Source organism: Synchytrium microbalum, assembly GCF_006535985.1.
Source record: "Synchytrium microbalum strain JEL517 chromosome Unknown SmJEL517_scf0051, whole genome shotgun sequence".
NCBI classification, from domain to species: domain Eukaryota; kingdom Fungi; phylum Chytridiomycota; class Chytridiomycetes; order Synchytriales; family Synchytriaceae; genus Synchytrium; species Synchytrium microbalum.
This window is the reverse complement of record NW_022158400.1, coordinates 25165-37559: the sequence shown is the minus strand read 5'-3', so window position 1 is coordinate 37559 and position 12395 is coordinate 25165. Positions and strand designations below refer to the sequence as shown.

The window sequence follows — 12395 nt, the reverse complement described above, 5'->3', positions numbered from 1 at the left end:
TGCAGAAATGAGTGAAATCCAAGATATTGCAGAGCTCTTTCAGCAGACATTACAACCAGCAAGTCGGAAATATGGTATGCACAGTAAAACATTTATTTGATCTAAGCTATCATCATATTTTGCTGCCACCTTCGTTTCATCCATTGATCTCAGTCTCAACATCTCTCACACACATTCAAACATTCAAGCTGAATCAATTTTGGCTTCCCTCGAAGCTCAACCTGGGTTCGTTGTTTTGTTGCTACGAATTGTTCAAGATCCAAACTTGTCGGAAAGTGTCAGGATTTCCTCTGGTCTCTACTTTAAAAACTTTGTCAAAAAGCACTGGAAGCTGGTAAGTTGCATGGCATACAGTCATCGCCATGTGCATATGGCCATCTCGTTATTTCGCGTATTTCGCTGTCTTTAAGCATCTCACATAACTTCTCGTTGCAGGAAGAAGACGAAGTCGATCATATACCGCAGCAAGATCGAATCGCAGTCAAACAAATCCTTGTTTCTTTGATGATCTCCGTTCCTCATAAACTACAATTACAACTGTCAGAAGCTATATCCATCATCGCCGACACGGATTTTCCCGAAAATTGGCAAGGACTGGTTCAGGTGTGTTTGATCGTTGTCAACCTTGCGTTTCAAGGTTATGCTCTACGTCAATCTTCGTTTTGCTGAATACTTATCAACCCCTTGTAGGAATTGGTTACTCGTCTCAGTCCAACCGATTTTAATGTCAATAATGGAATTCTACAAACTGCTCATTCGATATTCAAGAGATGGCGTTCTCAATTCGCTACTACCAAACTCTTTACGGAAATCAAGTTTGTCTTGGAACAGTTCTGTGCACCATTCCTCCAGTTGTTTCAGGTACGCCATTACCAAGGCCGAATCATGACAATTTTTGCGCATTATCGCAACAACTGACAAGATACTCCCAGACAACGGATGCCCTTATTGAGCAAAACAGAGGAAGCACTACAACACTGAGTACCCTCTTCACTACACTGTTATTGTTGACCAAGATATTTTACTCCCTGAATTCACAAGACTTGCCTGAATTCTTTGAAGATCATATGGACGAGTTTTTGAACTTGTTGCAGAAATACCTCGTCTACACCAATGCGTTGCTGGAAACTGAGGTATTGTTATTATTGTGGTCAACCAAAAAATCATTCGTAGGGTGCAAGCTAATCAGGTTTGGTTTGACAAAACAGGATGACGAGGAGGCTGGCCCACTGGAAAAAGTAAAGGCATCTATAGCCGAAATCATAGATTTATACGCCACTCGATATGAAGAAGAGTTTACACGGTTGCCACAGTTTGTCCAAACCGTATGGGAATTGTTGACTGCTACGGGCACGCAGCCAAAATACGATATGGTACAGTTTAGTCCTTCATTTCTCCATCAATCCAATAGGTTGGCCTAATTTTCGTTTTCTCATTCTAGCTCGTGAGCAAATCAATTCACTTTTTGACTGCCGTGCTCAAACCTCCTCGACATCGTGCCATGTTTCAAAGTCCAGAATCACTCAAGAGTATATGCGAAAAGATTATCTTACCCAACATGGAACTACGTCGTACGGATCAACTCAGTTTTTCTCGTTCAATTTTGCGTTTGCAAAACAACTAACAAGTCACAAAATCAATAGCCTCTGACGTCGAAGCATTCGAAGACGAACCACTGGAATACATTCGCCGTGATTTAGAAGGATTGGACACAGATACTCGCCGTAGAGCTGCTTCAGATCTAGTTCGAGGTTTACTGGAACACTTTACAAGAGAAGTGACTGAGATATTTTCTCAGTACGTAACTGGGTACCTCCAGGTATGTAATAGTAAAAAGAAACGCCTCTGCAGCAGTACTCACCTAGTTTTCAAAATCAAGGATTATGAAAAGGACAAGGCAAACAAATGGAAGTCAAAAGATACTGCCATCTTCCTCATCACCACTCTGTCTGCGAAATCCCTTGGTCGTCAGGTCAGTCAACCATAACATCCATATCTTGACCTGCAAAAACAACTCATTCAGCACACAATTTAGTCTCGAGCTACTTCCGTCAATGAATTTATTCCCATTGTTACAGTCTATACGTCGCACATTCTGCCTGAATTGACTTCAACCACCTCATCGACTCACCCGATAATTACAGTTGATGCAATCAAGTATTTGCTCACATTTCGAAATCAGGCAAGCGTGAACTAGTGTTACATGGTGAAATGTCGTAAACTCATCCTTTTTTTGCAGTTGGCCAAGGAGCAATTACTGCAGGTTTTGCCATATCTTGCTTCGCACCATCTCGCGTCCTCCAACTATGTTGTCTACACCTATGCTTCGATTTGTGTAGAGAAAATCTTGGGAGAACGTGATGCCAACAACAAGGCCATGTAAATCTCATTATAGAATCATCGTTTTGTCGATTTTACTCCTCACAGAAACTACCTTCCACTAGATTCACTCAAGCTGACGTCAGTTCCGTGGCAAGAAATTTGATTTTCAAACACTTTGAGTTAATCGCCAAGAGTGGATCTACTCCAGAGAAATTGGCAGAGAATGACTATCTCATGAAATGTAGGTGGTCGTCGTCGCGATAATTTCCAATTGGTCCGGAACTCAGTGTATTCAACCTGTTATATAGCAATCTTGCGGATTGTATTGGTTGCTGGAACAGACTTGGCTCCAGCAGCTCGAGAAATTCTGTCAGCATTCGTCAATATTATTGCTGCTGTGAGCTCCAATCCCTCAAATCCCAAGTTCAATCATTACGTGTTCGAGTCAATTGCTGCACTCATTCGGTGAGATCTTCTCCTTGTTATCAATACTTTTTGCTCGTCATTATTTAATTTGCACCGTCTCGAATTCCAGAAATCTGTGTACCAGCAGTCCTGCCTTGGTGGCTGATTTCGAAAATCTACTCTTCCCACCCTTCAATACTATATTGGTACAAGATGTAGCCGGTGAGTATCGATGAGACATATCATTTGCCTTTTTTTGGCCAATCGTTCACGTCTTCGTATACCTGCCCATAGAATTTGTGCCTTATGTCTTCCAAATAATGTCACAGCTATTGGATTTGCATGCCGAGAATGGACTACCCGATACGTATATGACCTTGCTTCAACCTTTATTGACACCTGGGCCATGGAGTTCAACTGGTAGGAGTGCTTCATTTGTAGTCATGCAAGAAATCTTTTGTCTTACATCATTTCTACTGTTAGGTAACATTCCAGCTTTGGTTCGCTTGGTTCAGTCATGTCTCATCAAGGGAGCTGTACAAATCGTTCAACAGCAAAAGTTGCAAGCTATTCTCGGTATCTTCCATGTCTTGATCGGTTCCAAAGTAAATGACCACCATGGATTCGAGCTTTTGGCTTCTATATTTGACTATGTACCACCGTGAGTTTGTCTTTTGGCTTCGTCAGACACATTGAAGTGATAAGAACTGATTTTTTTTTATTTTCTTAGAGATGCCATTACTCCATATTTAAGAAATGTGGTTATCCTCTTGATGAATCGATTGTCGAGTGCACGAACCGCAAAGTTTGTGAAGGGATTTTTCAACTTTGTCTGCACTGTTTTCGTATACAACAAGCCTGGCTTGGAAGTCGATGTCATATTGCGAGTGTTTGATACCGTCCAACCAAAGTAATGATTTCAATTTTGTTTTGTTTTCAGTTCCAATTCCTCATTGTATCGTCATTCACATGTCTTTCATATCATTCTAGCTTGTTCTGGACGGTCTTGAATGATGTCTTGCTGCCTACTACTGAAGACGCTCGCTCACCAGACGAACGAAAAGTGATTATCATTGGCTTGACTCATTTGCTCTCAAAGAGTCAAGTTAATTTGGCACAAGATCATCTACCGTTGTGGTACATTAGCATTGACGGGAGGCTTTTTTCATCTGCTTCTACTGAAGATTTGTTCGTCCATTAGGGCACCTGTTACCAAAGCAATCACATTGCTGTTGAGTGTCCCAGTAGCACAGGACAAGACAAGTGCAGAAGACGAAGAAGAGTTACTATTTGGGCCAGCAGAAGGACAAGAAGAAGGTGCTGTTTACTCGGCATCTTATTCGCGTCTGGCAACCGTTGGCAAGTTGAATAGAAATCCAGTCAAGGACTATCCTGATGCTCAAGCTTACTTTGGGCAAGAGTGGACTCGACTTGGACAAATGTACCCAGAGCAGGTAGGATTTATCAATTGGCGTGAAATACGTTCCAGTTCCTCACATCTGGCTTCCATCTTTAGGTGAAGTTTGTAATGGGAAGCCAATAACAAATGTATCCAAAAATATGTAAAAACAAAATTAACCAGTAGAATGTAAATCCAGAATGTAATGCTTACGCAAAGAAACTCTCGATATTTGCCAGGATATTTGAATCTTGCTGCGCTGGGTCTACATGCTTGAAGCTTTCATCGTGTGAAAGGCGTTTCAACAACAATAATGGACAACAAAGAGCGCAGTGATGTAGAGACAAATGATTTAGAGTCTCCGGAAGAGCCGAATGAACAGCAGCAGAATGATACTGGTAGCAACAATATTGACAAAAATCCAAACGTTTTCGAACTGATCATGAGCAAGATAACAGAGACATTCAAAGGCCTAGTTTCATCATCTCCACCCAGATCTGGAGCAGCAGGAGTATCAAGACTATATGCTGGTGCTTCCGTCATGTTTCTTGGGCAGCCATATCCCTCAACATCAGACATCAAGTTTCTCGATGATTTCGAATCTCGTCCATGGATCACATACAGACACTCCTTTCCACCGATACAGCCAAGCTCATATACTTCTGATGTCGGCTGGGGCTGTATGCTGCGTAGTGGGCAAATGATGTTGGCAAACGCCTTTATCTATCACTACTTGGGCCGTTCGTGGAGACGATCACAGCTAAGGCTAGATCGCAACTCGTGGAATTCATATGTCAAGGTACTTTGGATTGAGCCGTGCTGGCTTATGTGTTTCAAGTCTGTTTTGTTGCACGCGCAAGTCGTTTACAAGCAGAATTCATATTTATTTAGATATTATCATGGTTTGCTGATTCCAACACTAGTCCATATTCTATACATCGTGTTGCTCTTATGGGTCGACAGTTTGATAAGGAAATTGGGGAATGGTTCGGTCCTTCTACCATATCTCAAGTACTCAAGTATGTGAAAGTCACGAACAGACAATAACGTATAGCGCAAGGGACTAATCAAAACATTGTTCAGAGTTCTGGTACAGCATCACAAAGAAACAGACTTGAATATACACGTTGCTAGTGATGGTGTCATTTATCGAACAGACTTAACATCCATATGGGCAAAGGACGGTGACCCCACACAATCGCCATCACCTGTATCTGTCTTGATTCTGATTCCATTAAGGCTCGGTCTGGATCAGCTCAATCCTGTATATTTTCCTGCCCTGCAGTCGTGTTTTGAGATACCGCAATGTGTTGGAATTGCTGGGTGAGTGCATTTTACACATTACAGCTTTAGGCCATTGGACTCATACAAGTATTGCACTCTTTCTTTAGTGGCAAGCCAAACCATTCCTTGTTTTTTGTTGGTGTGGAATCAGATAAATTGGTATTTCTAGATCCCCATCATCTGAGGCCGAGTATGAATATTAGTTTATTGATCTACCATATGTTCTGTACTAAATAATCCATTTTGGTAGCTGTGGAAGTTAAAGACATGGCGTCTTACACTCCAGAGGTTACATTTTCATTCATTTCGGTATCAATTTCGAAATAGCTTTGTAATCGTTTTCCTTAGGATTTGGATAGCTACCATTGCCCAAGTGCTAGACTAGCTCCCATCGCATCTGTGGATCCTTCGCTAGTCATTGGATTTTATTGCAAGAACGAGGAAGAATTTGATGAGTTGTGTGCTCGATGTCAAACGGTTAGTAGACGTGTTTGAGATTTCCTAGAATTCATCTGACACGGTGGGAACTTGGTAATAGATATCACAAGGAAAGACTCCCTTGTTTACAATAGCCGAGTCGCCGCCAAATTATGAAGAGTCGGTCGATGTTGTTTCTGACGATGAATTTTGAGTGAATTTCGAGTGTTGGTGTCTGCTGGTTGAAACATATTTTTTACAATTTAAGCTATGGTCGTGTATACAAATGTATAGTTATTCGAAATCAAGGGTATGTTCAAATCAAAGACTCAGATGATATCAGAGCGTCTAGCACTGGGCCTAGTCGAAATTCACCAGCAGGAAGCTCTCCGTGTGCTCTTGCTCTCTCCTGCAGTAAAATAGCAGCTAGGTGGGCTTGCTCTAGGGCTGCATGCACGTCAATTCGCCCAGAAAGAGAGTTCATGTACTATATGAACAAGATTGTGAATGTGGGTTTGCATTGTTAAGTGACAGCTCAAAGACCTTTGTGATGATGTTGATTTCAAGGCATACCTTTAAAACTTCATCTGGCGACCTTAAATATCTCATAATAACATCTCGGTGCGCTTCAATTATTGCAAAAGCAACAAGGAGATGGAAGTCACGGCAATACGGATTTGCCCATATGCATTCCCACAACAAGAGCGTCTCTTCAAAGTCAAATTCCCGTTTAAAGTAGACCAAAATGAATCTAAATATGAAGAACATATTCGTGGATCCTGTCTTGTCTACGTATGTCAGCATGGTCAGTGCGGCATTTCACGCAAAAAAAAGTCTCAAAAGGAAAGTGAATACCTAAATGATCATGCAGTGGCTTGTCGGCAACCAGTATGAGCTTCTCCATGGATTCTAACTGAGATCTCATCCCAGCACCATCCTTTCGAAAATTATCCTTCATCTGCTTCATGAATTCGACCATACACCAATAAGTAGCAGCTTCGTCACCATCCATGGTGTTGAGCAGAGGACTGCACAAATCAGACATCCCTTGAACGTAACCTAGTCCTTCAGAACCACAGCATGCATAAGTCATGAGGACGTCGCGCAACTTTTCCAGGTTATTTGGCTTGTATGAATCTGTGGTTGGATGTTCCAGCTTTCGAATCCCAACTGCTGCAAAAAATGACATTGATCGATCTATTCACAGCGTTGATCAGAAGTTTTCAAAATTTCGAAAGGATTCAGAGATTCAGGCATATTGGGGTTTACCAGTTCGTAAGACGTCCTTTTCTATACGATGATAGGATTCTCGAACGGTTTGTACATCTGGATCTAGTGATGCGACTTTTGTTGTTGCTGCTGACTCTGACAAGGTCTCTTCGTCCATTTGTGTGAGCCTCGCAATCCAGTCAGCCTTCAGCTCTGAATATTTTTCGCTATCGGGGCATTGAAGATTGAGGAATCGTGAAAGTTGAGACGAGCAAAAGTGATAAAACGTACGTCTTGACTTGCTCTGCAAAGTCGCATTCATCTTGCGAATAGTGCCATGGAAGGTAGTATAAGAGATACTTCCAGGCTCGAAGACGAATTTGTGGTATGCATCCCTAGTAAAATCATGCAAGGAATTGAGACAAGAAATCCACATTTTGATTTGAGGGGTTGGATGAGAGATAGAATTCTTACACCTGAAAATATTCTATTCCTGAAAGCTTCTAATGAGCCAGACCTCAAGGATGTGAATTCTGACTCTGTCATTGGCAGTTGCCTTTTTGGCCTAGGCATGGTGAACTCCTGAGGTGTGAACTTTGTTAAAACAAAAAAACACTTGACAGATAAATGCCCAAATACATTGGCTTACCCAAGTACTCGGCTGCAAATCGTCTTTGACATCATCCTGCCTCGCACTTATCAGAGACTGTATATCAAAGCTAGTAGCCGCAGACAGTGCTGTTTTGATTTGAGTTGCAGAATCCAGGTCATCGCCATCATCGCTGTTGTCTTCTTCCGACTTGCTAGTATCATCCATGTCACGTATTGCTGTATTTTTTAGCCTTCTTCGCAGTCCTGAAGTATCAATTGGGCCATCCGACGATGCGATAGACGGTTGTCGATTGCCAATGGATGACTGTCTGGTCGACGAGGCCATGACTGAGAGATAGTCATTGGGTAAATCACGTTTTCTAGCGTCTTTAAGATCTAGTGCTTGTAGCTCTGATACTATTTGAGCCATGAGGACTCGTGATGGCGAGTATTGATCATATGTGGCAATGATATCTTGATCGGTAGGTGGTTGGTGTATTGTCTGTCTGAATACACGTCGTACGATGGGTCCTAATATAGGTCGAGTCAAGTAATGTACTAGTCAATTGAAAGGTGTCAGCGAGTGATGTCCCAACAGGATTATGTTCAAATGGCAAGGTCCAACACTCACCAGCGACAGATCTTACGAGATGAGTGATTCGAGAGAACCTAGCAAGCATGTCGAAATCTATAGCGTTACTGTTGGTGTCGTCGTCGACATTGGTGTCGTCAATCACCAGTGCTTCCAAGCAAATCTGCAATATATCAGCGAATGCATGCAGGGCAATAATGAGAACCGTAGGATGCTCTGCAGGGTCGAGAGTATCTGGAAGTGACATTGGTTTTCTCACGTCGGTGCTATCATCTTGATTGTCCATTTTGACGTTTCGATGAGATCCAGATTATTCCCTGGATGGACGGAGTGACTGTAGACGAAATCTAGTATACTCGATCCAGTAAGATTTCATATTTATTACTGTTCTTGTACTCCTTGGGAAAAAGTAACAGAGCTTAAACTTTGAATTTCCAGATCGAGGAAGCTGTCAGCCGCAGCAAGGTCTTTCAGTGTAAGAGAAGCTCAATAACTCGCAATGGCACTTACGTGGAGGTCGTGGGCGCTCCTTTGGTTACTGTTGCTATCTTGCTCGTCTGTAAATGGCTTAAACATTGCCCAGGTGTGTTTTCTATTAAGATCACCATCCAACATTCTCAAAACAAAGACATGGAGTGTTTGATGCTATTTCATTTTGCATCACCGGTCTTGATTGTGTCTACTTGTATTCGAACGCCTGTTTTGACCATTGCTCACGATAGTGCTCATACAAGTCTCAACCTGATCCGTGTTCTTACATTAAAGAACATTGCCATCACGATGTTCTGGAACTTTACTACTGCACCTTCAACCAGTCCCCTTTTGGAGTCGTCGTGATCGTGCTGTGGATTGCCTATTTGTTCGTATGGTTTGCCATGACCGCTAGCGGTATGTGATTGCCTTTATATCTCAACACTTACCAGCTCTTACATTTAAACTCAACTCCCTTCTTGCATCCAGACTTCTTTTGTGAAAATCTGTCTACAGTCAGCACTGCTCTCAATCTATCGGAAACTGTCTCAGGAGTGACTCTAGCCGCTTTTGGCAATGGTGCCAATGACCTTTTCAGCACAGTTAGCGCTGTCAAGAGCGGAGGGATAAATTTAGGTCTGGGAGAGCTATTGGGGAGTTCCCTTTGTATAACAACAGCAGTACTAGGACTCGTACTCATCCTGTCGCCTTTTAAACCACCCACAGCGCCCTTCTTTCGAGACACCTTATTCCTATTTGGAGGTCTTATACTAATCCTGTTTCTGGTACTGCGCCCACCTCAGTTAACCAGAGAAGCTGGTATTCTATTAGTAGGCTATTACGTGCTCTACGCAACCGTCGTCATCGGAGGGAATCAGGTTAATAAATACCTACGTAGAAGGAAGGCCAACGGATTTGTCCATGTCGAGGAAGAAGTGGACATTGACGCCAACGATGGTGAAGAGTGGACTGACGCCTATCGAGAGCCAGAGGCTGAAACGAGTTTGGAAACAGCACCAGTGCAGCAGCAAACATACCCGCATATTAGAGTGTCAGCAGATGGAACATCATCAATAGATACTGACACTGCTCCATTATTGGGAAAATCGGTAGACAGGAGGTTATCGCTAGTGCCGCCCTTGTCGACGTCTTTTAAAAAGACGAGACAGTCACGAGATTTACATCGTAAATGGAGCCAAACTCTGTCAGAACGGTCGCTACCAATTGATGTCACCACTAGCGATACTCCATCAACACCCACGATGCCGCTTAGCCCTATACCAATAATATCATTAATACCTCTTCAAAGGAAAACCGCGACTGTATTTGAGTCGCTCTTGCCCATGGAATGCAGTCATTTTAAATCTTCAACATCGGCCCAAAAGTTGTGGCTTATTGTAAGAATGCCGCTTTTGGTAGTCATGAGAGCAACAGTGCCAGTACTCTCACGATTGGAATGGATTGAATCAAGGACACATATTGCTGTTGTAACGGATGAAAATGTACCATTTTACGAACCGCTACATTTTGGACGAGTTACATTGGGTAGAGTTGCTTTACTTGATGGTCTATGAATATTTTAGGCTCCCGTAATTTACACGATCGTTTTAATCTTAGCCTTATTTCTCGCTCCATTTCTTATATCGTATTCTCTTTATGGTATGTCTCAAGGTTTTGCGATGCTCAAAAAAGAAAATGGTTTGTGACTTTGTTCTTTCAATTTTAGATGGGAGGTGGCTGTGGGAATCTGTTGCAAGAGTAGTGGGGCTATCTGCTGTCATCGGTATATCCCTGGCGTCCCTTTTCTACTGGTTGTCAAGCTACGAACCGACCAGGTTTAATATTTTCGTAACCTGTTTTGGCTTTCTAATGGCAACCGTTTGGGTAAGCATCGAGTTCCTGATATTCTGGTTTTGTGAGTGTAGTTATAATCCGGATAGCAAATCTAATTTTCTTTGTTTCTGTAGATGTCTTTGATTTCCGACCAGCTTGTTGGCAATCTACAAGTGATTGGAGACTTGCTCAACATCGACGAATCTATACTAGGTGCTACAGTATTTGCTGAATATAGACGAATCGCCAGGGCCTCATAACATTCTATTTAGGACTCACCATTTTTGCTGTCGGCAACTGTTTATCAGATGTCCTTGTTGCAATTCACTTGGCCCGAGGCAAGTATCCAGCGTTTGTACTCTAGCATTTTTCAATAATTATGTTAATTTTTTGGTTGTTGTTTAGATGGTTTTGCTGGCATTGCCTTTGGAGCTTGTCTTGGCTCACCCATGCTCAGTGAGTTACAAGCTCTTGTTATCCATCATCGCAAACTAGACGTTCCTAAACCAACCCTCTTTCTACATGATCAGATCTTATAATGGGAATGGGATTGGCCGCTCTGTTTGCAAGCCAAGGACCAGACAACGTGTCTACTATATCTCCGAGTCTGGTGGCAGCATTTATATGTATGCTGGTCACCTTGGCTATTGTTGTAACTTCGGTCAGTGCGACCAAAGGCTTTCGAGCAACAAGGACTCTTGGACTTTTCCTGGTGGCATTTTATGCCATTTCTCTTGCCCTCATCGTGACCGTCTCGGTGGTGACTATCTGAGTCGTTGTCTGGTGTAGGTGCGCTGTTGATTTGATTGATTTGGACGACTTCAACAATAAAACCTGGCTTCTTCACAAATAGTTCCTAGTACTGACCAGCACATGAGGTAGTGATTGTCACGACACAGTAATCAGAGTTTTGGGAAGGTACACGAAAGGTATAACTTTTACAATTGCAAAGTGTAGAATAGTAACTATATTATCATGGAACCACTGTCTACATTGCGTAAATTCTTGTCGACTCTATATAATATCACTCTTTTTTTTGATCTAAATCCACTACAAAGTCCTCTAAATCATATCTTTCCGTGCAAGAGTTGAGTGACGACACTCTTTGCATAGACTGATATTGTTGTAGCCAAAGAAGGAAAGTCTAGAGTGGAAGTGAAGGTTTCTATGACGCCGAAAGGCAACATGAGTGGAATCCAGCCACGAGCATATTCAAGAGCCCAGCAGCCTTCAGGCATACGATATTGTTCTGCGACGCCTCTAGCCAAGTGATGCATTTCACCAGCCTTGAAGACCTGAGTTGGGGATGAGTGAATATAGATGAGATTTTCACCATTTTCAAGCTAGAGCCATAACTGTAGCAATAGTGGTATGCGCACGTACCATACGCTCAGTTTGACCAGGACAGAATGCCCATTGTTCGCCCTTGAGGATGATGAAGTAGTCGTCAGCCCAGTAACGACCAGTGTGGCCCTCCGTTCCGACAGGAGTTCCGAAAATCAATAGGTATTCGGTGATGGAGGCATGCATAATGTCTAGTATCAGTTGGGAGAGGGTAAGTTCGGCATGTCACCAGTCATGCGTGCAGGTATTTAACAGTGAGATGAGGCATACACATGGATCCCATTGCGCCTCCAGCATTGTTGAATACCCAAGTCTAGGAGAAAAAGAGAATGTTGGCAGCGTGTCAAATATGGTGTGATAATGTGGTCAAGCTGTGTTGGGGTTGACGACTGGACGCAAAGAGCGACGGCTTCAACCACCAAATTCGAGCGATGAGAACGGACGAAATTCGACGTGCAGTAGACCTTCAGCAGCAACAAGACTCGATGAACTAGTCTTCAAGTACTCACTCTGTCTAGATTGATTGAG

At 42.7% G+C, this 12395-nt stretch overlaps 4 protein-coding genes across 4 annotated transcripts; 3 read left to right on the top strand and 1 right to left on the bottom strand.

Annotated features, from left to right (window-relative positions):
• Positions 1-7: 7 nt before the first annotated feature.
• Positions 8-4270, top strand: SmJEL517_g05491 (uncharacterized protein; the record flags this gene model as incomplete). The annotated part of the gene is made up of 20 exons (XM_031171417.1): positions 8-74; positions 189-334; positions 436-603; positions 691-861; positions 933-1133; positions 1209-1373; positions 1442-1571; positions 1644-1819; positions 1880-1972; positions 2036-2143; positions 2240-2379; positions 2445-2563; positions 2631-2787; positions 2858-2949; positions 3022-3147; positions 3211-3388; positions 3458-3637; positions 3718-3864; positions 3929-4181; positions 4244-4270. 20 exons carry the CDS (start codon positions 8-10, stop codon positions 4268-4270), a joined length of 2844 nt encoding a protein of 947 aa, XP_031022587.1.
• A 169-nt stretch (positions 4271-4439) lies between these two features.
• Positions 4440-6041, top strand: SmJEL517_g05490 (uncharacterized protein; the record flags this gene model as incomplete). The annotated part of the gene is made up of 7 exons (XM_031171416.1): positions 4440-4925; positions 5018-5145; positions 5210-5449; positions 5518-5600; positions 5661-5698; positions 5759-5887; positions 5949-6041. The coding sequence occupies 7 exons, from the start codon at positions 4440-4442 to the stop codon at positions 6039-6041; spliced, it is 1197 nt and encodes a 398-aa protein (XP_031022588.1).
• Positions 6042-6143: 102 nt separating this feature from the next.
• On the bottom strand, positions 6144-8505 carry SmJEL517_g05489 (uncharacterized protein; the record flags this gene model as incomplete). The annotated part of the gene is made up of 8 exons (XM_031171415.1): positions 6144-6314; positions 6401-6615; positions 6683-7024; positions 7097-7263; positions 7328-7431; positions 7511-7618; positions 7686-8185; positions 8259-8505. The coding sequence occupies 8 exons, from the start codon at positions 8503-8505 to the stop codon at positions 6144-6146; spliced, it is 1854 nt and encodes a 617-aa protein (XP_031022620.1).
• Positions 8506-9094: 589 nt separating this feature from the next.
• On the top strand, positions 9095-10783 carry SmJEL517_g05488 (uncharacterized protein; the record flags this gene model as incomplete). Its single annotated transcript, XM_031171414.1, has 5 exons — positions 9095-9107; positions 9180-10235; positions 10308-10349; positions 10417-10574; positions 10658-10783. 5 exons carry the CDS (start codon positions 9095-9097, stop codon positions 10781-10783), a joined length of 1395 nt encoding a protein of 464 aa, XP_031022619.1.
• Positions 10784-12395: the final 1612 nt, after the last annotated feature.